The sequence below is a fragment of the Neophocaena asiaeorientalis genome, unplaced genomic scaffold, assembly GCF_003031525.2.
Source record: "Neophocaena asiaeorientalis asiaeorientalis breed wild unplaced genomic scaffold, Neophocaena_asiaeorientalis_V1.1 scaffold46, whole genome shotgun sequence".
Classification (NCBI taxonomy): Eukaryota; Metazoa; Chordata; class Mammalia; order Artiodactyla; family Phocoenidae; genus Neophocaena; species Neophocaena asiaeorientalis.
The window spans coordinates 4,877,442-4,904,991 of record NW_020175393.1 but is presented as its reverse complement, the minus strand read 5'-3'; the positions used below and the strand labels follow the sequence as shown (position 1 = coordinate 4,904,991).

Here is a 27,550-nt window from a genome sequence, read left to right as displayed (position 1 = left end):
GCAAAGGGCAACTTGGGGACTTGAGGTGGTCGTGTGGTGGTCCCACGGGAGTGCGGAGTTAATCCATCTTCAAGAGGCTGCAAGTCTGGCGAGGTGTGGCAGAGCCATTGGGCAGCCGGAGCCACGGTAATGACCACACAGACTTAACGGTGAGTGGCCAGTAAATCAGGCGGGGTTTGCAGGAGCGGCAAACACAGACATTCCCCTCCCTCCACCGCCCCCGAGCACAGTCCTCTACTCCCAGCACAGGAGCCAGGAGGGCTGGGAGTGGGAGGCTGGAGTAAGGCTGAGTAGGGCAACCAAAAGGATGAAGGGGCTTGGGAGCCGAGATCACACCAAGTAAGTAAACGCAAGGAAAGGAGTTGCCCTGCGAGCTAAACTAAGGCTGTGAAACATTAAGGAAGGAATCTGGGGGCCCAGGTGAAGGAGCTAAGCAATGTGTAGGCAGCGGGCTCTAAGGGAGAATCTGCACCGGTGATGGGACTGGTGGAGAAACGCTAGCCTAGAGCAGAGAGGGAGAGGCGCCATCAGCATGCGCACGGCGTCCAGTGCAGAGTCAGAGCAGGGGAGGTTGGCGGGGTCAGCGAAACCATCTCTCCCTTTCTCTCTTCCCCCTGTCTAGTGGCACTAATTGGTCTGATGCCTCTGTTATTTTAGTCACACACATTGATCCTGGATTGTCACATTGCCCTGCTGGGCTGTAGGTTCATTCATCCTCTAATCCCTGCTTCTCACAGGAGCCACATAATTTTGACTCTTCCTTGGGCCCCTCTTTGGCAGCAAACAGCAGCCCTGAGCTTGGACAAGGCTCTGATTAAACCCACCCTCTTTTCTCCCCTCTTCAGTACAGCTTCCTCCCCTTCACCTCGAGCCCAAGCTGTTTCATTCACGCAAGTCCCAGACCACAAAGCACCGAAGGACAAGCCCCAGCACAGAGCCACACAGGCATTAAAAATATGTTTATCTTTAATGATCCAAGATTCTGCAAGACACACTGATACCCAGAATTGGGTGGAAATACAGCATCTCAGCGGTGCTGCTGACAGCCTGGGGGATGCTGGCCTGAGACCCCTGAGGTGGAGTCAATTCCAACCTCATGGGGAGCCTCAGTGCCCTCTATCTCCATGGAAACCAGTCTAGCACTGGGATGAGACCCTAGGGAGCCCACAGGAGCATCTCTGAGAGGTATTTCCCATTAAAAACAACCACAGGTTCCCTCCCCCACCCAAAGCTACTGCCCAGCTTCCCCCTCCACCCCACCAAGATAGAGGAAATGGAGTGACCACAAAAGGACAAACAAAAGCAACTGTGACTCCTGCTGGGGATGAAAAAACGGAGGGGGGAGGGTGGCAAGGTGGCTGGGACAAGCGGGAGTGCCATGATTGCCAGAGGACTGAGTGCGACCCAACCCAACAGGACCTCTGTTACAGTGGGGCCACTACTGTTTGGCGCATAGAAAATGGCAGGTCTTCAAGGCTGCTACCTCCCCTTCTAGAGCTGCCCGAGGTTTGGATCAAAAGGGGTGAGGCCCAGGAAGGCTCTACAACCCCAGGAAGCAGTCGCACCTACCACCAGACAATGCTACCTGCATCCTGACGTGGTGTCAGAGATGTGGGGTCCACATGCCTCCCTTCCCGGCCTGCGGGACGGTCAGAGGTTTGGGCTGGGAAGAACTCCAGGGAAGACCGGGAGAGGGTAGGGGGAGGAGACAAGAAAATCTCCAACTTGGCATCAAAACAGAGCAAGTTCAAAGAAACAAAACCTTGATTTATATAGCAGCTGCTCCTGGCCAGCTCACAACAGCAGGCCTCCTGCCTCTCAGGGTCGGCCCAATAAAAAGTTGGGCAAAGCAGGAGCATGGCCGCCCTCAGGGCACTGTGTGGAACTCAGAAAAGTGAGTCTACAGGATACAGGAAGGAATGGCAGAGCCCTGCTGCCCTCTGACAGACACATCCTCCACTGGCCCCATGTGCCCTGGGCCCTGACCTCAAACGTGCTGTAGGAGCTGCATCCTTCAGGCTGAGTCCCAGCAGGGGAGAGTTCCCAGGCAGGGCTCCGGGGAGGGAATTCCAAAAAGTGTCCCAGAAGGCCCCAACTGAGCTCTTCAGAGGAGGCCACCAACCTCACGGCCAGGCTCAGGGAACGACAGGGCATTCGGCAGGGGTGGGCATCCTCAGGCGCTGTGCGTCTGGATGAAGGAGAGGACGTCCTCCTTGGACAGCTTGTCTGGGTCCTGGGGCTTCTGGGAGTCATGCACACGGATGCCATCCCCCCACTCCCAGAAGAGCCGGCCATAGTAGCAGATGCTGGGGAGGAGAAGGGAGGTCAGAGGGCTGTACCCACGTGGAGCAGGACCAAGAGCTCACCACCCACCCTGGCACCCGTGACTTCGGGGATGGGTGTTCTTAAGAGTGTGTGTGTGTGCACTGGGGGCGGGGGGAGGGCAGGTCTCACTAATGACTCCAATTGAGCGTCTTCCCTCTGGCAGCCAAATGTACCTAGTAGGCCCTGCTCCCTGCCTTCCAGGACCAGCTTTTTTCAACACACAGCTTCTGCTGCTGCTAATTGCATCCTACTGGATCCTTTAATTACTGATATTCCTGGTTTATCTGTCTCTGCTGCTCTAATAGAACAGTATTAGTGTGGTGACACACTGGTATCAGTGGCTAATTACAGGCACATCAGGGCTACTGGCTGCTGTCGAAACCTATGACCAACAATCGGGCAACACACTGGGTCCAAAGGCAAGACTGTGGACCTCAGCATTAGCCCACGCCCCGGCCAGGGTCGGGCCCTTCACACCCAGGACCCCCAACCATCACAGCCATACCCTCGTGGGAAGCCCCTGCGTGGGCAGCAGTCAGTCTCAGGACCCGGGTGTACCCCGAGAGGTCAGGCCGGCATCTAGCAGGAGTACCTGGGGCTGCAGGGGGCAGGCCTGGAAGAAGGCTACTTACTGAAATGGAGCAATGGCGTCTGAAGGGAGGTCAAAGGTAGAGTTCTTGGTTTTCTTGTTGTAGAAGAACTTCCTCTTGAAGCTTTTGCTGAATCCCATAGTCCATGGCTCTGACAGAAGGAAAGGGGGAAGAAGCCCAGAAAGGACACAAAATACCCATGGGGGACAGGTCAGGCCAACGAAGGGCATGCCTTCCTTCACACCCGTTCCTCCACTCCCATCCCCACCAAACAGCACCGGAGAAGAGCCTGTGAGGACACAGCCTTCATCACCCGCCCAAAGGGGCTCCAGGAAGACGACTAAGATAATTCTCAACAACTCTCCCCAGTCCCGCCAACCTGCTACCAGGGCAACATCTCTCGGGCCCTGGCAGAGGGAGTAGGAGTCTGTTAGCCAGAGGGTACTAAGGAAAAAGGATTATACAGGTGATACGAATGGCCAAGCTTGACTTTCTGGATCTGCTGTTGCCCACTGCGAAGGCCCTTCTCCTGCCATGAGGACACCACGTGTGCATATACAAGTTGGGCTCCCCTCTCTCCAGCCCCAGCACAACCCCCCCAGGATCCACCGAAGAACAGAAGAGGCTCAGGGAACACAGTCCCGCTCAACATACACCTCAAAGCAATGCCCACCTCAGTAGGGAGCCCTTAGCTCTGGCTCAAGTAGGGTCTGGGCCAGTTGCCCTGGCTGAGGGAGTGGGGTTAGGGAACAGTGGCTCATCACCCACCATTCACTGTCCTGACAATGTAGAGGCCAGTGGGCACAAAGTGCCGGTCGTCCCGCCCTGTATAGCTGAGCTTTGGCGTGCCACTGGAGCCCTTGATGATCTTCATTTCCAACCTTGATTTTCCAGAGTAGGCATGCAAACAGGAAGCGTGAGTGTGTGTGTGTGTGTGTGTGTGTGTGTGTGTGGGTGTGTGTGTGTGTGTGTGTGGGTGTGTGTGTGTGTGTGTGTGGGTGTGTGTGTGTGTGTGTGTGGGTGTGTGTGTGTGTGTGTGTGGGTGTGTGTGTGTGTGTGTGTGGGTGTGTGTGTGTGTGTGTGTGGGTGTGTGTGTGTGTGTGTGTGGGTGTGTGTGTGTGTGTGTGTGGGTGTGTGTGTGTGTGTGTGTGAGAGAGAGAGAGAGAGAGAGAGAGAAAGCCCTAATGTTAGTCTCTGGCTAATGTCAAAATCAGCCAACCAACCACAGTACTTTACCTCAGTTCAACATGAGAAACTGAGGCAGAGACTTGAGTTGCTCCAGGCCACACAGCAAGTGAGTTTGAGTGTGGTGCTGGGTTTAGAACTCAGGCTCTGAACTCACAACTAAGCAATGGAGGCAGGGAAGTGACACATGCCCCTGCTATGTTGCTGCTGTTTGCGGGGTGTCAGGGTGACACCGGTAAGGGTAAGATCTGACTACGAGTGCCACTGGATCTTCAGTTCACCACCCATGGCATCAGTGTGGCTACTAAAGAGTTAATTCGGGAGCACTGAGACCCAGCCCAGCTCCAGTGGCCACAGGGGCACACCCAGGATGAGACCCTCAGATCTGAGCACCCTGCACACCGCTAAGATTATGAGGAAGCAGTTACACCCCCTCTACCCCTCCAGGCTCAATCTCTCTGTCAGCACCAGGAGCTGGGATTTATAGTGTTTCAAGCAGCTTGCTGCTCTGCCCCTAGCAGGGACAATCATAACTGTTACAGCATCAACAAGCCCGCTGGTATTTCTGCCTGATGCACACACCCCTCGTAACTGTTACAGCATCAGCGAGCCCGTATTTCTGCCTGACACACACCCGCCCTGCTCCCCTCCTGACAGTGCTGAATCAGCTCTTAGCTGGGGGGCCCTTGGCTGCAGCTGAGCCACGCAGGCAAAGGAGGTGGAGGGGCGGTAGAGGCAGCCACCAGGGCAACTCACCACCGCACCCCTAACCCACCGCTACAGAAAAAGAGAACGAATCCTGGACACTGCCATGCCCCCCACCCCAACTCCTCTCAAATCCTGAGCTACCCTGGCTGAGTCACTCACCTGACAAAAATCTTCTCCATCTCCTCCAGCCTGTATACCTCCTTCACCCTGTGGACAGACGGACAAAGAGCTGACAAAGGATTCTTGGTGGGACACTTGTCTGGGCAGCAGCTGGTAGGCAGGAGGCTATGCCTATCCTCACCTTCTGCCTCAGGCCCTGCACCACCCAACCCACCAGGAATGAGGACCCCTAGCCTGTCACTGCCATCCTCCACAGACAAGCCCTAGGTTTCAGAGCTGCCAAGCACCCCATGGAGCCTGCCCCAGGGCACCCGGGGAGCGCAGCTATGGTTCAGGAAGTCAGGTGGGGGAAAGAGGAAGGTCTGGCAGACGAAGATGTGCCTGTCAGCATTCCCACCCTCGGTCACCGTCACCATCTCTAGAGGCCAGAACACCAAGGGCCAGGCTCTTGCCCAGGTCTGTCTACATGGATTTTAGGCCTTCCTGTAACAGAGTTGCTTCCAAATCGTCCTAATAGGCCTATTACCATTAGGGGTGAGAAGACCCCCCCCTACCCAGGATGCTAGGCTCCTGTTTGATGCCCAGCCCTCCACCTCTGGGGGCCCCTGAACACGCCTTTGGAACTGCTACTGAGTAAGGTGCCCAGAAGCCAAGCAACCAGACCGTCACAAGCAGCAGAGGCAGGACCCCTGGAGGCTGCTTCTCAGGAACCGGCAGACAGGACATTTTAAAGTGCAAGAAGAAATTACTTTTAGACTTTCAGAAGACTTCTAAAAGTGCATTCCCACTATTGGATTTAATCCTATGTAAATCTGTATTAAAAAGAATAATGAAAATTATTTTGATAAAATGTACCTCAGTCTCTAGTCACGTGAAGCCCCAAAGATAATAACCTCAGACCTCAGCCCAGACTGGAAAAGTCTGTTCCATCTGTCTGCTCCCTGACTGTTACCCTCTAAAGGCCTCGAACGTTTACATTACCTAACGTGGCAACAAACCATAGCCTTCTTTCCATGCACCAAGGATCCCATTACCTCAAACCAACCTTTTCTTTTTCATGTTCAAAAACTCCCATTCCCTCAGCACCCTTTTCTTACCTGAAAAAAATGAAAAGGCCAGGATTGATATGCTAATGATACTCAAGCATGAATGTGTGGCTCACAAGGTGTGTTAGTGCTCTCAGAGGCATGTGTGTCTTAAATGAGGATGCCTTAAACCTGAGGAACGAACCTCTCCTGTGGAGGTTGGCCCACTGTGACAGGCAGGATGGGGGATACTCTGGGGCAAAGGAATCACCTACCCAGCACCCCCAAGCAAATCACTCAATGGCAGTCTGATCTCTAATGCCAGCCTGGCCTGGTCTCCTCCACTGAGCCCTCCCAGCCCTCACAGGACAGGGAGGCAGGCACTGGCCAGAAAGAAGCAATGGGAGAGGAGGATCTGGGGGGAGAGATGATCTGCTCACCTGATGGGATTCATGTCAGGCCGACTGGGCTTGGAAACAGCTTTCACAAATTTCTCAGCAAGCTGAATTCTACAATCCAAACAGAGTCTCTCAGAGGCAAGTAAGGGTATCTTTACCAGCACCCACACCCCCAGGGCATTGTCATGGCACCAGTGGGAGTACACTCCTGAATCTGCAGCAGAACTGCTCCAAGAGGCAGCACTCATGTCTCCCAGGAAGCCCACCCTTGCCCTTCTCCAGTGATGTCGTCATGAACGCCCTCTCCCCCACTCTGGATTCTGACCTCTACTTTCAATACATCTTGGTTGGTTTTCCTGAAGTGTAACTTCGGCTGTGTTCAGTCACCTCCACCAGAACTTCAAGCATCATCTTTATTCTGTGCGTCGGCTCCTTCACCCCAAACCACAGATACCACGGTACACCCACTCAGATGAACCAACTTAGGAGTGACTTCAGCACCATAGCGGTGTAAGATGTCTCTCCTTTTTGTCCCCCTTTTAAACGACTCATTAGGCATCTATCCACGAACAAAAGCACCTCTGTGGGAGGTGTGGGATCCATAAACTGACTTAAGTGGGACCACCAAGAACAGAACACATTCTTCAGAGGAGAAGACCCTCCCTCTTCCCCATAAGGTCACCCGCTTGCTCAACCTTAAAACAACATCTCCTCTGATCTGAACAGCTGAGGCAAAATAGAGTATGCTAGTATGTATGAAATCAAGGCCCAAGTCCTGGTAACTGGAAGTGTCAACACCAATTTCTCACCCTGCCCTTGGAACCAGCTAGTGGGTAGAAGAGGGAAACTCTTAAGCAGAGAAAGCCTGGGAGAGGCCCAAGCCACAGAGGCTGCCGCCACAGAGCTGCCCTGGCCCACCCCGGCCCACCTTCCCTCCCCCAGGGCCCAGGTCAGACCGTTGGTTAAAGTGCTGCTCCCGCACGTCGCTGCCATTCAGCACAAGGACATCGAGGATGTGGATGGCACTAATCTTCCGCTGGGCCTTCCCCTAGAAGGACAAGTACATTGCCCACCCTGCCAGGAATTGGCCTGGGGCTCACTCTGCCCACTGTGGCACGCTGGCCTCCATTCTACACATAGCCGGGGGAAGGGGAGGGCTCTAAACACAGGATATTTCTCTCACCTCCCTCCCAGTTGATTCTCAGCACCAGCCTGGCCCATGCTTCTGAGAAGACAGAGGCCTGAGGTGATGGGTGATGAGCCCCCTTGAATCTCAAACCCAGTGAGGCTGCCGCCATGGTGCTCCAGCAGGACCTGGCTTCCCACTCTGGCCAACTGTTCCCACTGACTGTTCTGAAAGTTATCTGTATGGCTGTAATACCCAAAGCTCATGGGAAATAACAAGTTGCTTCTTTCCCAAGGAATCCTTGGTCAATAACAATCAGCAGCTAAAAAATATGCAGCAGGTTCACCAGGGACTTTGCTACACAGAGATGATCAAGATCTCCTAAACATAAGGAGACTGTGGTCCTCCCTACCTGAATATGCCATGGCTTAGAGCAACTACTCGAGGAGGAGGAACAATTACAAAGCATTCGCCAGGCCCTGGGCCCTCTTAGGCACCACATACACATAACCCAGTTAACTCAGGGGGCATGGGGGCGAAGGGACAGGCCCAGCTCTTCCCCAGATGGCAGAGCCATACACGTGAGCAGAACCACCTCTAACCTCCCCTTTCAGCTCATGGACAATCTCCACAGAGAGCAGAGTGTCCCGGGGTAGCTCTGTCTTCAGGTCCAGCTTGACCCAGCGGTCTGACTGGCGGCCATCCCATGTGTAGATCTGAGACTTCTATGGGCAGAGAGAAAGGGCCAGGTCAGGCAGACAAAGACATTGAGTGGTGAGAAGCTCAGCTCTCAAAAGGGCTTTTAGTTGGTGGCTACAAGCTGATGGGGCTGGGAAATGCCAGAAGAAAAGGTCTCAGAGAGATTAGTCAGTTATACTTCGTACATATAATGACAGTGTTGTCCTCCACTGCCTCAGTGGAAGAGGAGAGCTCTGACTCTGTCCCACTGGGAGGGAACAGGCTCAGGGCACTATTCAAGAGGCCTGAGTTCATGATCAGAGGCCCTCAAGAAAGATCCAGCTCGGTGTATGTCTGAAGTGGGTTTGGTGAAGGGTCCGGAGAGCAGAGCAGAGCAGAGAGAAAGTAAAAAAAGATAAAGTGTGAGAGGACACAGAGAAAGTAAGTGAGGAAGAAGAGATAAAACTATAAAGACAACTCAGAGTGAAAAGAAAGAGCAATGAGGGCTTTACCCAATTAAGATATAGAACTGCCAAGGTTTTCCCTCACCTCATTTTAGACTCCGAAGACAGGGGATGACATGGGATGGTGGTGGTGTTGCAAAGAAATAGCTGCATGGGCTCAAGCCAGCTTAGCCTACTGACCATCCTGCTAGCCTAGGAAGCTCCACATCACAAGAAAGGAGGCAGTGTTCCCTTTAGCGATACATGGAGGTGAATAAGCAAATACATGGATAAATGAAAGATAGAAAGAATGAATGAATGATATTTGGCTAACTTAGAGGAAGAAAGGAAGTGAAGTTTCAAGAAATACCTTCCCTGCGGTCAAAGCTCCAGCTCCCTGGTGCCAAGAGAACGTGCACCAAGTGTGGCAGGCAGCTGTCCAGATTCCCACAGACAGACAGCAAGCTTCCACCACCCAAGCTGGGTAGGAAGCCAGCTGCAGACTTACCCCCAGGCCGATGAGGAACTTCTGCTCACTGCCAGACACCATGCAGCGGTAGTCGAGCACTGGGCGGATCTTCTCCAGGGTTTTGGAAGTAAGCAGCGTGGGCTTATAGCTGAATATGTCGATCTCAGTGCCCTGCAGCCCCGGGTCAGAGAAATCAGGGCTTTTTTTTTAGGGCAAGCTGGGGGAGGGGAGGGACAGGAAGCACTTGCTGTCTGAAACATGCCCCCTGCTCTACCTACACATGCACTAACTGGGATCTAATTCTGTCTGCTTGGAGTGTTCCTTTAGGACCTATTAGGAGAGCCTGGGAAAGGAAAGAACACCGAGTCCCCAGAGTACAGATCGATTTACCAGAGCTATAAGGAAATGTCACCAGAATATAAAAGCCTCCCCTTCACTAAAACTGAAGGCAAAGACTTGCAAGCAGTTGGTTTGAAAGCAGCTAAGTAACCTCTCTACCCATTCAGAAAAATTTACATGTGCTATTTTTTTTTTTTTGAGGCCATCTTGAACCTCATTCTCCAGTCCCTAACCAGCACAATGGCCCATGATCTGGGCCAGATTTAAATAAAGCCCAGGGAAAAGCTGGAAGTCAGGTGGTAGGAAAACAGGGCAGAAGAATTCTGAGGACCACTCACCAGAAACAGAACAGGAAGTCTAAGTTTAGGCCAGCTCCACTGTGAGCTCTCCTGGCAGCCCCTACTGGCCCTCTGACCAGCTCCCCAGCCTAAGATCATCCCATACTTCATGTCTCCCCTGCAGGCACACTCACAGGACCCTAAACTTGCCAGGGAGTGAGAGCCAGCACCACCCTTTGGGCAGCGGGAATGCTGAACAGAACACATCTCGGGCCAAGAATCTTCAGGCAGCCTGATGGGCTCCCAGGGAACTCAACACCCTACACCAAAAATTCCCATCTGTGGTGGCCTCAGCCCAGCCCCTGGGAACCCATGTGGTACCTGCACAAGCCCTCTGGAGGCCAGGCATCTGGGGGTCTCAGTGATACTACATCTCATTAGGCCTCTCTAACTTTTTATTTTCACCAGATACCAAGCTTACCTGGATTAGCTCGAAGAACTTAGATTTTGGGTCTGTGGAAGAAGGAGCAACTCTAGCCTGGTCTGGGATCTAAAACAAGACAGCAAAGAGCTGTGGTTTTCAAACGCATTTTTGACCAAGGCTGTGTGTGAGTTTACGTAGGCAAGGGCATAGGCTCAGGCTGGGCAAGAGGAAATGGCACACAACAAAGGAAGCTGGGGTGGGGTGGGAGTGGAGTTGGCTAATTCAGTCACTGCTCCCTTTCAGGCCCTGTGGTAGCACACCCCAAAGGCCACTTACCTATCTCTGGGGCTCTCTGTGGTCAGTGTTGCTACCCAGGGCCACCAGCAGGAAAATGAGGCCTGTTTACCCACCACCCTTGTCCTTGCTAACCAGCCTGCAGGGCTAAACGAGCAGTGAAAGGGCCAAGGAGGTTACTCCCAACAATGCTGAGACATCCAATTCTGGAGTGCTGTGAGGGTAGGCAGATCTCTTCATTGGGGCAGGTGCGGGGAACCCTAAGATGACCGGGTTGGGAGTCAGTCCCATTCTTCTTTAAAGTTTCCCTGCCCTGGAGCAAAAACAGGCTGGGGAGACACTCACCCCCCAAAGCCGGAGGCACTCTTTCCGGATCTCTGCCTGCCGAGGCTCACTCAGTGTCCTGGGAAAATGAAGCCAGTAAATGACTAAAACCTCAAAGGCATACAAGGAGTGTGCCTCCTGCGCACCCATCAGAACCCCAGAGAGAGGACGTCAGTGTGTACATGCACATACGAGGCCAAGTTGCCATTACCCAGGGTGCTTATAAGACTCCCATGCCTCTGCCTCTTGGAGACAGGAGCTCAGATATACACAAAACGAGATGACCTCCTTGTCCCACCACGAAGGGAAGGGAGGAGACCACCCTCCTGACCACCCTGGATGTCAGGGTCCCCACACACCCTTCTTCCAATTACCCATCGGCACATGCTGGCTCCTCTGACAAAGGCCACATTGAGTCCATCCCAGTGGATGTCACCACATCCCAGAAAGCTGAATTAACTTATGCTCACCCCCTGCCAGAGGTTTTCCTTGACCAGTCCTACATCTCCTCTGTTGATCACTCTTTTACTCTGTGTCCCCTGAACATTAGATGTTCTACGCATGCTATGCCACTCTACATCCTCTGATGCACTGTTAACAACTGTATCCTTTTTTCCTGTATCCTTTTCCTGGGTTACCCTTGTCTGTCCAAAGACAACATAATCTTTGAGGGCAAGGTTCATGCCATATGCTTCTTTGGCATCCTTCACAGACTACAGCAAAGTATGAGATTAAAAAAAGTAGGTATTTTTAAGTGTTTGTGTAAATGAAATAAACAAAGAGCTCAGGAGGAGGAACAAAACATAAAGATCTTCCCTTGAAATAGGTGAATTCTGGAAAGGGGCAACACTCACGTGTCTTGAACAAAGGCATGGATTTTGGCCAGAGCTTTGATCTGCAGACTACAATGGCTAGAAGAAAAAAAATGATTTTATCTCAGAAGGATTACCAAAAAAGACAGCCAATAGACATCAGGACAGAGAAGTTTAGCCAGAGCAGTGGCCATCTATGTTTGAGGGAGGGGCTAGAGAGTCAAAAGAGAAACCCCTTGACCATACCCTTAAGGTACCTGATAAAGGCTTAGGGTAAAGCAGAAGAACTGAGTCAAACCCTCCAGACACTCAGATCCCAAGTCCAGCTAAAAGGAAGGTTCTGATAGCATCCTTAAAAATTTGAAAGCAGTAGTGAATTGATTCTTTTTTTTTAAAGAATCTTAGTTTTGCAGGATCTTAGTTCCCCAACCAGGGATCGAAACTGTGCCCCCTGCAGTGGAAGCGTGGAATCCTAACCACTGGACAACCAGGGAATTCTCTGAACTGATTCTAAATAAAGCAACAACAGAGCGCAGACCCAGTTCAACTACACACTAAACTGACTTACCTGCACCAACAGCTGCCCTTTCTACTTTAGGCTCCATGACTCTTTTAGACACAACGTCTGGCTTTTAATTTTAAAAGTGATACGTGATAAAGCAAGATGTGACCCACTGACAAGATGGAAAACAGTCCAATAGAACAAGACCCAGAGGTGATCCAAATGTTGGAATTATCAGACAGGACCTTTAAAATAACTGTGAAAAACACGTTAAAGGATCTAGTGGAAAAGGTATAACATGCATAAAAGATGGAGAATATTGGCAGAGATATAAAAACTGTATTTTGGGGACTTCCCTAATGGTGCAGTGGTTAAGACTCCATGCTCCCAATGCAGGGGGCCCAGGTCCGATCCCTAGCCAAGGAACTAGATCCCACATGCATGCACAACTAAGAGTTTGCATGCCACAACTCAGGAGCCCGCATGCCACAACTAAGGAGCCCATATGCCACAACTGAGGAGCCCACCTGCCACAACCAAAGGAGCCCACATGCCGCAACTAAGGAGGCCATGAGCCGCAACTAAGACCCGGCACAACCAAATAAATTAATTAAAATAAATAAATAAAAACTATTTTTAAAAAGCAAATAAAAACTCTAGAAATGAAAAGTATATTAGCAATAAATGTCTTTTTACTTATTTAATTTACTGACGTATAGTTGATTTACAATATTATGTTAGTTGCAGGTATACAACATAGTGATTCAAAATTTTAATATACTACACTCTATTTAAAGTTATAAAATATTGGCTATATATCCTTGTAGCTTACATATTGTACACATAGTAGTTTGTACCTGTTAATCCCCTACCCCTATCTTGCCCCTCCCCTCCTCCCTCTCCCCACTGGCAACCACTAGTTTGTTCCCCTAAATCTGTGAGTCTGTTTATTATTCATTCATTTATTTTTTAGATTCCACATATAAGTGATAACATACAGTATTTGTCTTTCTGTCTGACTGATTTCACTAAGGTCCATCACTCTAGGTCCATCCATATTGTTGCAAATGGCAGAATTTCATTCTTTTTATGACTGAGTAATAAATATTCCATTGTGTGTGTATCTCTCTCTCTCTCTCTCTCTCTCTCTCTCTCTCTCTATATATATATATATATATATATATCACATCTTCTTTATCCATTCAGCTGTTGATGGACACTTAGGTTGCTTCCATATCTTGGCTGTTATAAATAATGCTGCTATGAACAGTGGGATGCAATCTTTTCAAATTAGTGTTTGTTTTCTCCGTATAAATACCCAGGAGTGGAACTGCTGGATCACATGCTGGATCAGTTTTTTGAGGAACCTCCACACTGTTTTCCACAGTAGCTGCACCAATTTACATTCTCGCCAACAGTGTAGTAGGGTTTCCTTTTCTCCACATCCTCACCAACATTTGTTGTTTGATGATGGCCATTCTGACAAATGCAAGGTGATCTCATTTGATTTGCATTTCTCTGATTATTAGTGATACTGAGCACCTTTTCATATGCCTGTTGGCCATCTGTATGTCTTCCTTGGGAAAATGTCCATTCAGGTCTTCTGCCCATTTTTTTAATTGGATGGTTTGTTTTTATTGATATTTGAATTATATGAACTGTTTCCATATTTTGGATATTAACCTTTTATCAGTCACATCGTTTGCAAATATTTTCTCCCATTCGGTAGGTTGTCTTTTCATTTTGTTGGTTTCCCTTGTTGTGCAAAAGCTTTTAAGTTTAATTAGGTGGAATTTCTTTATTTTTGTTTCCTTTGCCTTAGGACCTGATCCTCCCCCAAATTTCTATACTTTATGTCAAAGAGTGTTCTGCCCTTGTTTTCTTCTAGTTTTATGGTTTCTGGTCTTACATGGGTCTTTCATCCATTTTGAGTTTAATTTTGTACATAGTGTGAGAAAATGTTCTAATTTCATTCTCTTACATGTAGCTGACCAGTTTCCCCAGCACCACTTATTGAAAAGACTGTCTTTTCTCCATTGTATATTCTTGCATATTCTTGCTTTGTCATAGATTAACTGACAAAATATAAAGGGAAAATCTAGAAAGCAGTCAGAGAAAAAAGGACACATGACATACAGAGAAACAATGATAAGAATAATGGCTGACTTCTCATCAAGAACAAGAAAGGCAGAGAATAGTGGAACAATATCTTTAAAGTGCTGAAAGAAAAATGCCTCAAATTCTAAATTCAATGAAAATATCCTTCGAAAGAGAAATAAATGTATTTTCAAAAGACAAAAGCTGAAGGAATTACTCTCCAACAGACTTGCACTAAAAAAGTAATTCTAAAAGAAATTCTTTAGGCTTAAGGGAAATATTCCATTTATGTATATACCACATTTTCTTTATCCATTCACTTGTCAATGGACATTTAGGTTGTTTCCAAATCTTGGTTATTGTGAGTAATGCTGCAGTGAACATTGGTGGGGGGGAGGGGGGCTCATATCTTTTTGTGATCCTAATTTCAGTTCTTTTGGATAAATACTCAGAAGTAGAATTGCTGGATCATATGGTAGTTCTGTTTTTTTCTTTATTGCACTGACTAGTTCCTCCAGTATAATATTGAATTGAAGGGTGAAAACAGACATCTTTGCCTTATTCTTGATTTTAAGTATAAAGTATTTAACCATTAAGTATGATGTCAGCTGTAGGTAGGTTTTTTTGTAGATGTCCTTTACCAGACTGACAAAGTTTTCTTTTATTCCTAGTTTGCTGAGAGTTTTTAATCGTGAATGGATGTTTAATTTTGTCAAATAGTCTTTCTGTATCTATAAAAATTATTATATTATTTTTCTTCTTTATTCCTTTAATACAGTGAGGTACAATGAATGATTTTCAAAAGGTATACAGATCTTGCATTTTTAGATAAACTCCAGTTGGTCACGAGTATCACATATATATTGCTAAATCTGATTTACTAACATTTTATTAAGGATTTTTATGTCTATGTTCATGAGGGGTGTTAATCTATAAATCTGTAATCTTTTGAAGTTTTTGTCTTGTTTAAATATCTATATATTAAAATGCTATAAATGTCCCTTTATTAATCCCTTTTTAATTCCTTTAAATATATATATATATAAAGGAATATATATTTATCTAGTCATCTGTCAATGGACATTAAAAGGCATATAAATTGGAAAGGAAAGCATACAATTATTTATTTGCAGAAGACATGGTTATATATGTAAAAAATCTTAATGAATCTACCAAACTACTAGAACTAATAAGTAAATTAAGCATTCACACAAAATGCGTAGTCAATATACAAAAATCAATTGTATTTCCATATACTAGCAATGAACAATTAGAAAAGGAAATTTTTAAAACACAATTTACAATCGCATCCAAACCCATAAAATTCTTAGAAATAAATTTAACAAAAGATGTATAACACATCTATACTGAAAACTATAAAACTGCTGAGAAACATTAAAGAACCTAAATAAATGATTATTTTTTGGTTCATTTATAGGGAGATTCAATATTGTTAAGATGTTAATTCTTCCCCAAATTGACCTATAAATTTAATGTAATCTCCATCAAAAATCCAGCAGGCCTACTGTAGAAATTGAAAAGCTGATCCTAAAATTTATATGGAAATGAAAAACAAAACAAAAATAACACCTGGACTAGCTAATACAATCTTGAAAAAGAAGAACAAAGATTGAGAACATATACTATCTGATCTCAAGATGACTTTTTTCAAGGTATAGTCATCAAGAAAACATAACAAAGGACAGACAAACAGATTAATGGAAACAAAACAGAGTGCCCTGGATAAAATCACACATATACAGTCAAATAATTTTCAACAAGGGTGCCAAAGCAATTAAATGAGAAAAGGAAAAGTATTTTCAACAAATGGTGCTAGAACTGGATATTTTTAAGGAAAAAAAGAACTTTGACCACTACATCATACCATATACAAAAATTAATTTCAGATGGATTATGGACCTAAACATATAAGCTAAAACTATAAAATTTCTAAATGAAAGCTGGAGAATATTTTCATGTCTTTAGTATACGTGAAAAATTTTTAGAGAAAACAAAAATCACCAACAAAAAGAAAAAACTGATAAACTGGATTTCAGCAGCAAAATTTAAAACTTCTAGGCAATTGAATTGAAAAGGAAGAAATAAAATTATCTCAGTTCGCAGATGACAGACCTTTTATGCAAAAAGCCCTGAAGATTCCACAATAAACTGTTATAATAATCAAATTTCAGCTAACTTGCAGGATACAAAATCAACAGACAAAAATCAGTCACATATCTATACACTAACAATGAACAATCTGAAAATGAAATCATCAACTCTATCTACAATAGCGTCAAAAACAATAAAATACTGAGGAATAAATTAAATCAAGGAAGTGAAAGACGTACACTGAAAGCTACATAACACTGCTGAACAAAATGAAAAGAGACATAAATAAATGGAAGGGCATGCTGTGTTCATGGATTGGAAGACTTAATACTGTTAACATGACAATACTACCCGAAGCAATCTACAGATTCAGTACAATCCGTATCAAAATCCCAATGGCAGTTTCTGCAGAAATAGAAAAATCCATCCTAGAAATCATATGGAAACTCAGAGGACCCCAAATAGCCAAAACAATACTGCAAATGAAGAACAAAGCTGGGGACCTCATATATCCTGAATTCAAAAAAACTTACTACAACACTGCAGTAAAACAGTGTGGTACTGGTATCAAGACCAATGGAACAGAATAGAGAGCTCAGAAATAAACCCTCACATATATGATCAAATGATTTTCAACAAGAGTGCCAAGGCATTCCATGGGGAATGGATAGTCTTTTCAACAAATGGTGCTGGGAAAACTGGATATCCACATGCAAAAGAATAAAGTTAGACTCTTACTTTACACCATCTATAAAAATCAATTCAAAATGGATCAAAGACCTAAACATAAGAGCTAAAACTATGAAACTCTCAGAAGAAAACACAGGGAAAAGCTTCATGACACTGGATTTAGGAATGGACTTGAAGCATAGGCAGTAAAAGAAAAAAACAGATAAAATGGACTACATCAAAATTTAAAACTTCTGTGCATCAAAGGACACAATCAATATAATAAAAAACAACCCACAGAATGCGAAAAAATATTTTCAAATCATATATCTGATTAACAGATTAATACCCAGAATGTATAAAGAACTATAACGCAACAACAAAAATCAAACAAACCAATTTAAAAATGGGCAGGGCTTCCCTGGTGGCGCAGTGGTTAAGAATCCGCCTGCCAATGCAGGGGACACGGGTTCGATCCCAAGCCTGTGAAGATCCCACATCCCGCAGAGCAACTAAGCCTGTGCACCACAACTACTGAGACCACATGCCTCAACTACTGAAGCCCGCACGCCTAGAGCCTCTGCTCTACAACAAGAGAAGCCACTACAATGAGAAGCCCATGCACCACAACGAAGAGTAGCCCCCGCTCACCGCAGCTAGAGAAAGCCCACACACAGCAACGAAGACCCAACGCAGCCAAAAATAAATAAATACAATAAATTTATAAAAAAAGAAAAAAAATGGGCAAAGGGAGGTGTGGCCACGATGGCAGAGTAGGAAGACCCTGAGCTCACCTCTTCACATGGGACACCAAAATTACAATTATTTAGAGAGCAACTGGCTATAAGAACAACCTGAAGACTACCAGAAGAGATTTTCTAGCTATAAAGAAGAAACCACAATGAGATGGGTAGGAGGGGTGGAGATGTGGTATAGTCAAGACCCACACCCCTGGGTAGGTAACTCACAAATGGAAGGATAATCACAACTGCCCAGGTTCTCCCCAAGGACTGAGGCATCTGAGCCCTGGATTGGATTCCCCAGCCCAGGGGCTTTGTACCAGGAAGATGAGCCCCATAATGTCTGGCTTTGAAGGCCAGCGGGGCTTACTTACAAGAGAGCTGGAGGGCTGTAGGAGAAGAGACTCCACTCTTAAAGGGCACATGAAAATTCTCACATACTCCCAAGTCCCAGCACTCAGGCAGTAATTGTAAAGGAGGCTGCGTGAGACCCACTTGGTGATCTTGGAGAGTCTCCCAGAGAGAAAGGAGGCCACTGGGACTCCTCCTGGGGACACAGATGCTGGCAACAGCCATTTTGGGGGAGCTTATTCTACCATGAGGACAGTGGTGTGTGCAAGTGCCATTTTGGTGTCCTCCCTCTACCAATTAGTGCTGGGGGCTTGCCCACCCACCAATGGGCTAGCACCAGTCCTGAGAGCCCCCCACAGCCCCTTTTGACAGCTGCCCTAGGACTCAGCCCCATCCACAAGCAGCCAGCACCAGCCCCTGGTCCCCCAGGGCCCCACAGCCACCACCCCATGATCAGGCCCCACCCACCAGAGGGTCAGCACCAGCCCCAGGACCCTCCTGGGACAGGCAGTCAGCCACAATGGGACCCAGCCCCGCCCACTAGCGAGCTGGTAACTACCACACAAGGTAGGGCCTGGCAGCCAACTGGGTCAGGGGCCAGCCCCACCTAACAGCACACCCACAATAATCAACCCTGCCACAACCGAAGGGCCCATGCAGCCCATAGCCCTAGAGCCCACACCTCTGGTAACCAGGGAGGAGTATGTTGCTGGGCCCCATACGACATCTCCTATATAAGTCCACTTCTCCAAGGTTGGGAAACGTAACCAACCTACCTAATACGTAGAAATAAACAGAGAATCAGGCAAAGTGAGGAATATATCCCAAGTGAAGACATAAGACAAAACCCCAGAAGAATTAAGCGAGGTGGAGATAAGCAATCTACCCAATCAAGGGTTCAAAGTAATAATCATAAGGAAGCTTAATGAACTCGGTGAATGGATGAACACAGTAAGAAGTTTAACAAAGAGTTAAAAAATATAAAGAAGAATCAAACGGAGCTGAAGAATATAATAACTTAAATAAAAAACACACTAGAAGGAATCAGCAGTGTATTAGATGATACAGAGAAACAGATAAGTGAACTGGAAGACAGAATAGTATAAATCACCTAAGCTGAAAAAAGAATTTTAAAAAATGAGGACAGTTTAAGAGAACTCTGGGGCAACATCAATCATACTAACATTTGCATTATGGAGGTCCCAGAAGGAAAAAGAGAGAAATGGGGGCAGAGAACTTATTTGAGGAGAAAATAGCTGAAAACTTCCCTAACCTAGGAAAGAAAACAGACATCCAGGAAACACAGAAGTCCAGGCAACACAGAGAGTCCCAAACAAGATGAACCCAAAGAGGTCAACGCCAAGACACACTATAATTAAAATGGCAAAAGTTAAAAGATAAAGACAGAATCTTAAAAGCTGCAAGAGAAGGACAACTAGTTACATACATGGGAACTCCCGTAAGACTGTCAGCTGACTTTTCAACAGAAAATTTGCAGACCAGAAGGGAGTGGCATAATATATTCAAAGTGATGAAAGGGGAAAAAAAATCTACAACTGAGAATACTCTACCTTCCAAGAACATCATTCAGATTTGAAGGAGAGATAAAGATTTTTATAAACAAGCAAAAGCTGAGAGAGTTTAGCAACACTAAACCAGCTTTACAATAAATGTTTAAAGGGACTTCTCAAAGCAGAAAAGGCCACAACTATAAATACGAAAATTAAAAAAGGAAAAATCCCATTGATAAAGGCAGATATACAGTAAAGTTAGCAAATCAGCCACGTATAAAGCTATTAGGAAGGGTTAAAGTCAAAAATAGTAAAATAATTTATATCCACAGTAAGTAGTTAAGGGACACACAGACAGAAGTACATAAAATATGATGTCAAAAATGTTAAACGTGGGAGGGGGAAGAGGGAAGTACAAATGCAAGGTTTTTAGAACGCATTCAAACGTAAGAGATTGTCAACTTAATAATCACTTATATATACATAGATTCTTATGTATTAACCTCACAGTAACCACAAACCAAAACCTTTTATAAATACACACACAAATGAGAAAGGAATCCAAACATAACACTAAAGACAGTCATCAAATCACAAGGTAAGAGAGCAAAAGAAAAAGGAACCTTTCTTTTTCAAAAGAAAAAGAACTACAAAAACAACCAGAAAACAGTGAACAAAATGGCAATAAGTACATACCTATCAATAATTACTTTAAATGCAAATGAACTAAATGCTCCAATCAAAAGACATGCAGTGGCTGAATGGATAAAAAAACAAGACCCACATATATGCTTCCTGTAAGACTCACTTCAGATCTAAAGACACACAGAGAGTGAACGTGAGGGGATGGAAAAGACACTCCATGCAAATGGAAACTAAAAGAAAGCTGGGGTAGCTATACCCATATCAGACAAAATAGACTCTAAAACAAAAACTGTAACAAGAGACAGAGAAGAACATTATACAATGATAAAGGGATCAATCCAACAAGAAGATATAACAATTGTAAATATATATGCATACAACACAGGAGCACCTAAATACATACAGCAAATATTAACAAACATAAAGGGAGATATTGACAGTAACACAATAGCAGTAGGGGATTTTAGCACCCCACTTACATCAATGGACAGATCATCCAGAAAGAAAATCAATAGGGAAACATTGGCCTTACATAACACATTAGACCAGACTGACTCAAGATATATACATAGAACATTCCATCCAAAAGCAGTAGAATACACATTATTTTCAAGTACACATGAAACATTCTCAGAATGGATCACATGCTAGGCCACAAACCAAGTCTCAATAAATTTATAAAGACTGAAATCATACCAAGCATTGTTTCCAACCACAAGGTATGAAACTGGAAATCAACTACAAGAAAAAAACTGCAAAAAACAAACATGTGGAGGCTAAACAGTATGCTACTAAACAACTAATGGGTCACTGAAGAAATCAAAGAGGAAATAAAAAAATACCTAAAGTCAAATGAAAATGGAAACACAATGATCCAAAAACCTATGGGACACAGCAAAAGCAGTTCTAAGGGGGAAATTTATAGCAATACAAGCCTACCTCAGGAAATAAGAAAAATATCAAACAATCTAACTGTACACGTCCTTTATGAACTAGAGAAAGAAGAAGAAACAAAACCCAAAGTTAGTAGAAGGAAAGGAAGATCAGAGCAGAAAGAAATGAAATAGAGGCTGAAGAAAACAACGGAAAAGATCAATGAAACTAAAAGCTGGTTCTTTGAAAAGATAAACAAAATTCATAAACTTTTAGCCAAATTCATCAAGAAAAAAAGAGAGAGGGCCCAGAAAAATAAAATCAGAATGAAAGAGAAGTCACAACCAACATCACAGAAATACAAAGGAAATTTAAAAACTACTACAATTATACTGACAACCTAGGAAAAATGGATAAATTCCTAGAAATATACAATCTCTTAAGACTGAATTAAGAAGAAATAGAATCCATTGAATGAATGGATAATGAAAATGTGGTGTGTATATATATATATATATATAAAATGGAATATTACTCAGCCATTAAAATGAATGAAATAATGCCATTTGCAGCAACACAGATGGACCTAGAGATTATCATACTAAGTGAAGTATGTCAGAAAGAGAAAGACAAATGCCATATGATATTACTTATATGTGGAATCTAAAATATGACACAAATGAACATATCTATGAAACAAAAACTGACTCACAGACATAGAGAACAGACTTGTGGTTGCCGGGGGGCGGGGGGAGTGTGGAGGGAGGGAGAAGGATTGGGAGTTTGTGATTAGCAGGTGCAAACTATTATATATAGGATGGATAAACAACAAGGTTCTACTGTATAGCAAAGGGAAATATATTCAATATCCTATGATAAACCATAGTGGAAAAGAATATGAAAAAGAATATATATATATGTGTAACTGAGTCACTTTACTGTATAGCAGAAATTAAACACAACACTGTAAATCAACTATACTTCAATAAAATTTTTTAAAAGAGAAGAAACAGAAAATATGAACAGAGTGATTACCAATGATAAAACTGAATCAGTGAAAACAAACAAACAAAAAACCTCCCAACAAACAAAAGTCCAGGACCAGACAGCTTCACAGGTGAATTCTAACAAACATTTAAAGAAGAGTTAATACCTATCTTTCTCAAACTACTCTAAAAAACGGAAGAGAAAGGAATGCTTCTGAACTCATTCTACTAGGCCAGCATCACCCTGCTACCAAAACCAAAGACACCACAAAAAAAGAAAATTACAGGCTAAATATCACTTATAAACACAGATGTAAAAATCCTCAACAAAATATTAGCAAACTGAACTCAACAATACTTTTAAAAGATTAAGACCAGGGCTTCCCTGGTGGTGCAGTGGTTGAGAATCTGCCTGCTAATGCAGGGGACATGGGTTCAAGCCCTGGTCTGGGAGGATCCCACATGCTGTGGAGCAACTGGGCCCGTGAGCCACAACTACTGAGCCTGCGCATCTGGAGCCTGTGCTCCGCAACGAGAGGCCGCGATAGTGACAGGCCCGCGCACCGCGATGAAGAGTGGCCCCCACTTGCCACAACTAGAGAAAGCCCTCGCACAGAAACGAAGACCCAACACAGCAAAAATAAATAAATTAATTAATAAACTCCTACCCCCAACATCTTAAAAAAAAAAAAAGATTAAGACCATGATCAAATGGAATTTATCCCAGGGGTGCAAGGATGGTTCAATATCTGCAAATCAATCAACATAATACACCACATCAACAAACTGAATAAAAATCGTATGATCATCTCCATAGATACAGAAAAAGTTTTTGACAAAACTCAACATCCATTTATGATGAAAAAAACTCTCAACAAAGTTGGTAGAGAGAACATATCTCAACATAATAAAGGCCATAGGTGACAAACCTACAGCCGACATCATACCCAACAGTGAAAAGCCGTAAATCTTTCCTCTAAGATCAGGAACAAGACAAGAGTGCCCACTCTCGCTACTTTTATTCAACATCATCGTATTGGAAGTCCTAGCCACAGCAATCACACAAGAAAAAGAAATAAAAGTTATCCAAATTGGACAGGAAGAAGTAAAATTGTTACTGTTTGCAGATGACATGATACTATATACAGAAAATCCTACAGATGCCACCAAAATGTTATTAGAATAAATGAACTCAGTAAAGCTGTAGGATACAAAATTAATATACTGAAATCTGTTGCATTTCTATATACTAACAACAAACTATCAGAAAGAGAAATTAAGAAAACAATACCATTTACAACTGCATTGAAAAGATAAAATACCTACAAATAAATCTAACCAAGGAGGTAAAAAGACGTGTACTCAGAAAACTGTAAGACATTGATTCATTCAAGAAACTGAAGATAACAAAACCAAATGAAAAGATATACTTTCCATTTGGCTGGAAGAATATTGGATTGGAAGAATGGATTCCAATGGGTTGGAAGAATATTGTTAAAATGACCATACTACCCAAGGCAATCTACAGAGTCTGTGCAATCCTTAACAAAATACCAATGGCATTTTTCACAGAACTAGAACAAATAATTCTAAAATTTGTGTGAAACCGTAAAAGACCACAAATATCCAAAACAACCTTCAGAAGAAGAACAAAGCTGGAGGTGTAACACTCCCTAATTTCAAACTAGGGAAATAGGGTCAATTAATCTATGACCATGGAGGCAAGAATATACAATGGGGAAAAAACAGCCCTTCAATAAACAGTGTTGGGAAAACTGGATAGCTACATGCCAAAGAATCAAACTGGCCTTTCTCACTCCATACACAAAAATAAACTCAAAATAGATTAAAGACTTAAATATAAGTAAGACTTGAAACCATAAAACTTCCAGAAGAAAACACAGGTAGTATGCTCTTTGACATCAGTCTTAGCAATTTTTTTTTTGATATGTCTCCTTAGGCAAGGAAAACAAAAATAAACAAATGGCACTACATCAAAAGCTAAAAGGCTTTTGCACAGCAATGGGAGGGAGATATTTGCAAACAATATATCTGATAAGGGGTTATAATCCAAAATATACAAAGAACTCATACAACTCAACATCAAAAAAAAAACACCTAGATGAATGGATAAAGAAGATGTGGTGTATATATATACACAATGGAATATACTCAACTATAAAAAAAGAACAATGCCATTTGCAGCAACATGGATGGACTCAGAGATTATCATACTAAGTAAGTCAAAGACAAATATCATACTATATCACTTATATGTGGAATCCAAAAAAATTATGCATACATACTTGTTTACAAAACAGACTAACAGAAACAGACTCACAGACACTGAAAACAAATTTATGGTTACCCAAGAGGGAAGAGATAAATTAGGAGTTTGGGATTATCAAATATAAACTATATAAAATAAATAAGCAACAAGGTCCTACTGTATAACACAGGGAACTATATTCAATATCTTATAATAAACTATAATGGAAAAGAATCTGAAAAATAATACACGTTTTATGTATATATAAAACTGAATCACTTTGCTGTACAGTAGAAACTAACACAACATTGTAAATCAACTATACTTCAATTTAAAAAAAAAAACACCTGATTAAAAAATGGGCAGAGGATCTGAATAGACATTTTTCTGTGGAAGACATACAGATGGACAAGAGACACATGAAAAGATCATCACTAATCATCAAGAAAATGCAAATCAAAACCACAATGAGATATCACCTCCCCGTCAGAATAGCTGTTATCAAAAAGACAACAAATAACAAGTGTTGGCGAGGATATGGAGAAAAAGGAACATTCATGCACTATTGGTAGGAATGTAAATTGGTACAGCCACTATGGAAAGCAGTATGGAGGCTCCTCAAAATATTAAAAATAGAACTACCACATGATCTAGCAATTCCACTCTGGCTATTTTTCTGAGGAAAACATAAATGCTAATTCAAAAAGATATATGCACCCCTATGTTCACTGCAGCATTATTTACAATAGCCAATATACAGAAGCAACGTAAGTGTCCATCAACAGATGAATGAAGAAGATGTGGTATATATATACAAAGGAATATTACTCAGCCATAAAAAAGAATGAAATCTTGCCATTTGCAACAACATGGATGGACCTACAGAGTATTATGCTAAGTAAAATAAGTCAGAGAAAGATAAATACTGTATGACTTCACTTATGTGGAATTAAAAAAAAATGAACAAACAGAACAGAACAGAAATAGACTCACAGATACAGAGAACAAACTGGTGGTTGCCAGAAGGGAGGGGAGTGGCGGGGGATGAGTGAAATCAGAGAGGGAGTTTAAGAGGTACAAACTTCCAGTTATAAAATAAATAAGTCACAAGATGCAATGTACAGCACAGAGAATATAGTAAATAATAACTTTTTAAGGTGACAGATGGTAACTAGACTTCAGTGACCATTTTGTTACAGATAAAAATATCAAATCACTATGTTGTACACCTAAAACTAATATGATATCGTAAGTCAATTATACTTCAATAAAAAATAAAATTTTAAAAATAAAAATGGGCAAAGGACTTGAATAGACATTTCTCCAAAGAAGATATACAAACAGCCAATTTGCATATGAAAACATACTCAACATCATTACTCATTAGGGAAACGCAAACCAAAACTACAATGACCAGTTCAGACCTATTAGGATGGCTGAAGTGTTGGAGAAGATATGAAGAAATTGGAACCCTGGTGCATTGCTGGTGAGAACGTAAAATGGTACAGCAATCCCACTTCCAGAGGTATACCCAGACAAACTGAAAGCAGGGACACAAACAGTTACTATGCACACCAATAGTCACGGAAGTATTACTCTCAATAGCTAAAATGTGGGGAAAACCCAAATGTCCATCATCAGCTGAATGGATAAACAAAATGTGGTATGTACATATAATGAATTATTAATTAGCCTTTAAAAAGGAATGAAATCCTGACACGTTACAACATGATCAATCTTGCAAACATTATGCTAAGTGAAATAGCCAGACACAAAACGACAATTATTGTATGAATGCACTTATATGAGGTACCTGCAATAAGCAAATTCACAGAGATAGAAAGGGGAATGGGGGATAAGGGGAATGGGAGTTACTGTTTCATAGGTAGAGTTTCTGCTTTGGATGGTTAAAAAGTTCTGGAAGGGGCTTCCCTGGTGGCGCAGTGGTTGGGAATCCGCCTGCCAATGCAGGGGACGCGGGTTCGAGCCCTGGTCCGGGAGGATCCCACATGCCGCGGGGCAACTGGGCCCGTGAGCCACAACTACTGAGCCTGCGCGTCTGGAGCCTGCGCTCCACAACGAGAGGCCGCAACAGTGAGAGGCCCGCGCACCGCGATGAAGAGTGGGCCCTGCTCGCTGCAACTAGCGAAAGCCCTCGCATAGAAAAGAAGACCCAACACAGCCAAAAATAAATAAATAAATAAATGTTTAAAAAAAAAAAAAAAAAAGTTCTGGAAGGGCTTCCCTGGTGGCGCAGCGGTTGAGAGCCCATCTGCCGATGCAGGGGACACGGGTTCGGGACACGGGTTCGTGCCCCGGTCTGGGAAGATCCCACATGCCGCGAAGCAGCTAGGCCCATAAGCCATGGCCACTGAGCCTGCGCGTCCGGAGCCTGTGCTCCACAGCAGGAGAGGCCACAACGGAGAGAGGCCCGCATACCGCAAAGAAAAAAAAAAAGTTCTGGAAATGCATCGTGGTGATGGTTGCACAACAATGTGAATATACTTAATGCCACTGAATTATACATTTTAATAAGGGTTAAAATGATAAATGTTATGTGTATATTTGTTTATTTATTTATTTATTTATTTTTGGCTGTGTTGGGTCTTCATTGCTGTGCGCGAGCTTTCTCTAGTTGCGGTGAGCAGCGGCTACTCTTCATTGCGGTGTGCAGGCTTCTCGTTGTGGCTTCTCTTGTTGCAGAGCATGGGCTCTAGGCGCTCAGGCTTCATTAGTTGTGGCATGTAGGCTCAGTAGTTGTGCCTTGCGGGCTCTAGAGCTCAGGCTCAGTAGTTGTGGTGCATGGGCTTAGTTGTTCCATGGCATGTGGGATCTTCCCAGGCCAGGGCTCGAACCTGTGTCCCCTGCATTGGCAGGCAGATTCTTCCACTGTGACACTAGGGAAGCCACCTGTTATGTATATTTTACAATTAAAAAAAGGACTCAGGGCTTCCCTGGTGGCACAGTGGTTGAGAGTCCGCCTGCTGATGCAGGGGACACAGGTTCGTGCCCCAGTCTGGGAGGATCCCACATGCCGCGGAGCGGCTAGGCCCGTGAGCCATGGCCGCTGGGCCTGTGCTCTGCAACAGGAGAGGCCACAACAGTAAGAGGCCCATGGACTGCAAAAAAAAAAAAAAAAGACTCAAAATTTTTTTTAACTTCTGCTTATCAAAAGACACCATTAAGAAAATGAATAGGCAAACCACAGATTGGGGAAAGATATTCACAACACACCAGACTTGCATTCAGAATATATA

At 44.0% G+C, this 27,550-nt stretch overlaps 1 protein-coding gene across 7 annotated transcripts in view; it reads right to left on the bottom strand.

Annotated features, from left to right (window-relative positions):
* Window positions 1–948: 948 nt before the first annotated feature.
* The window catches only part of CMTR1 (cap methyltransferase 1), a 59,207-nt gene continuing 32,605 nt past the window's right edge, over window positions 949–27,550 (bottom strand). For 2 of the 7 annotated variants that reach the window (XM_024765962.1, XM_024765965.1), the window contains 11 exons: window positions 11,581–11,637; window positions 10,748–10,805; window positions 10,166–10,234; window positions 9,107–9,238; window positions 8,080–8,202; window positions 7,308–7,399; window positions 6,394–6,462; window positions 4,968–5,015; window positions 3,684–3,796; window positions 2,958–3,066; window positions 949–2,306 (listed from right to left, as the gene is read on the bottom strand). In XM_024765962.1, coding sequence (XP_024621730.1) covers window positions 2,174–2,306; window positions 2,958–3,066; window positions 3,684–3,796; window positions 4,968–5,015; window positions 6,394–6,462; window positions 7,308–7,399; window positions 8,080–8,202; window positions 9,107–9,238; window positions 10,166–10,234; window positions 10,748–10,805; window positions 11,581–11,637 — 1,003 coding nt within the window. In that variant the 3' untranslated portion in view covers window positions 949–2,173. The other 5 variants (XM_024765964.1, XM_024765966.1, XR_003006045.1 and 2 more) reach the window with 5 other exon arrangements.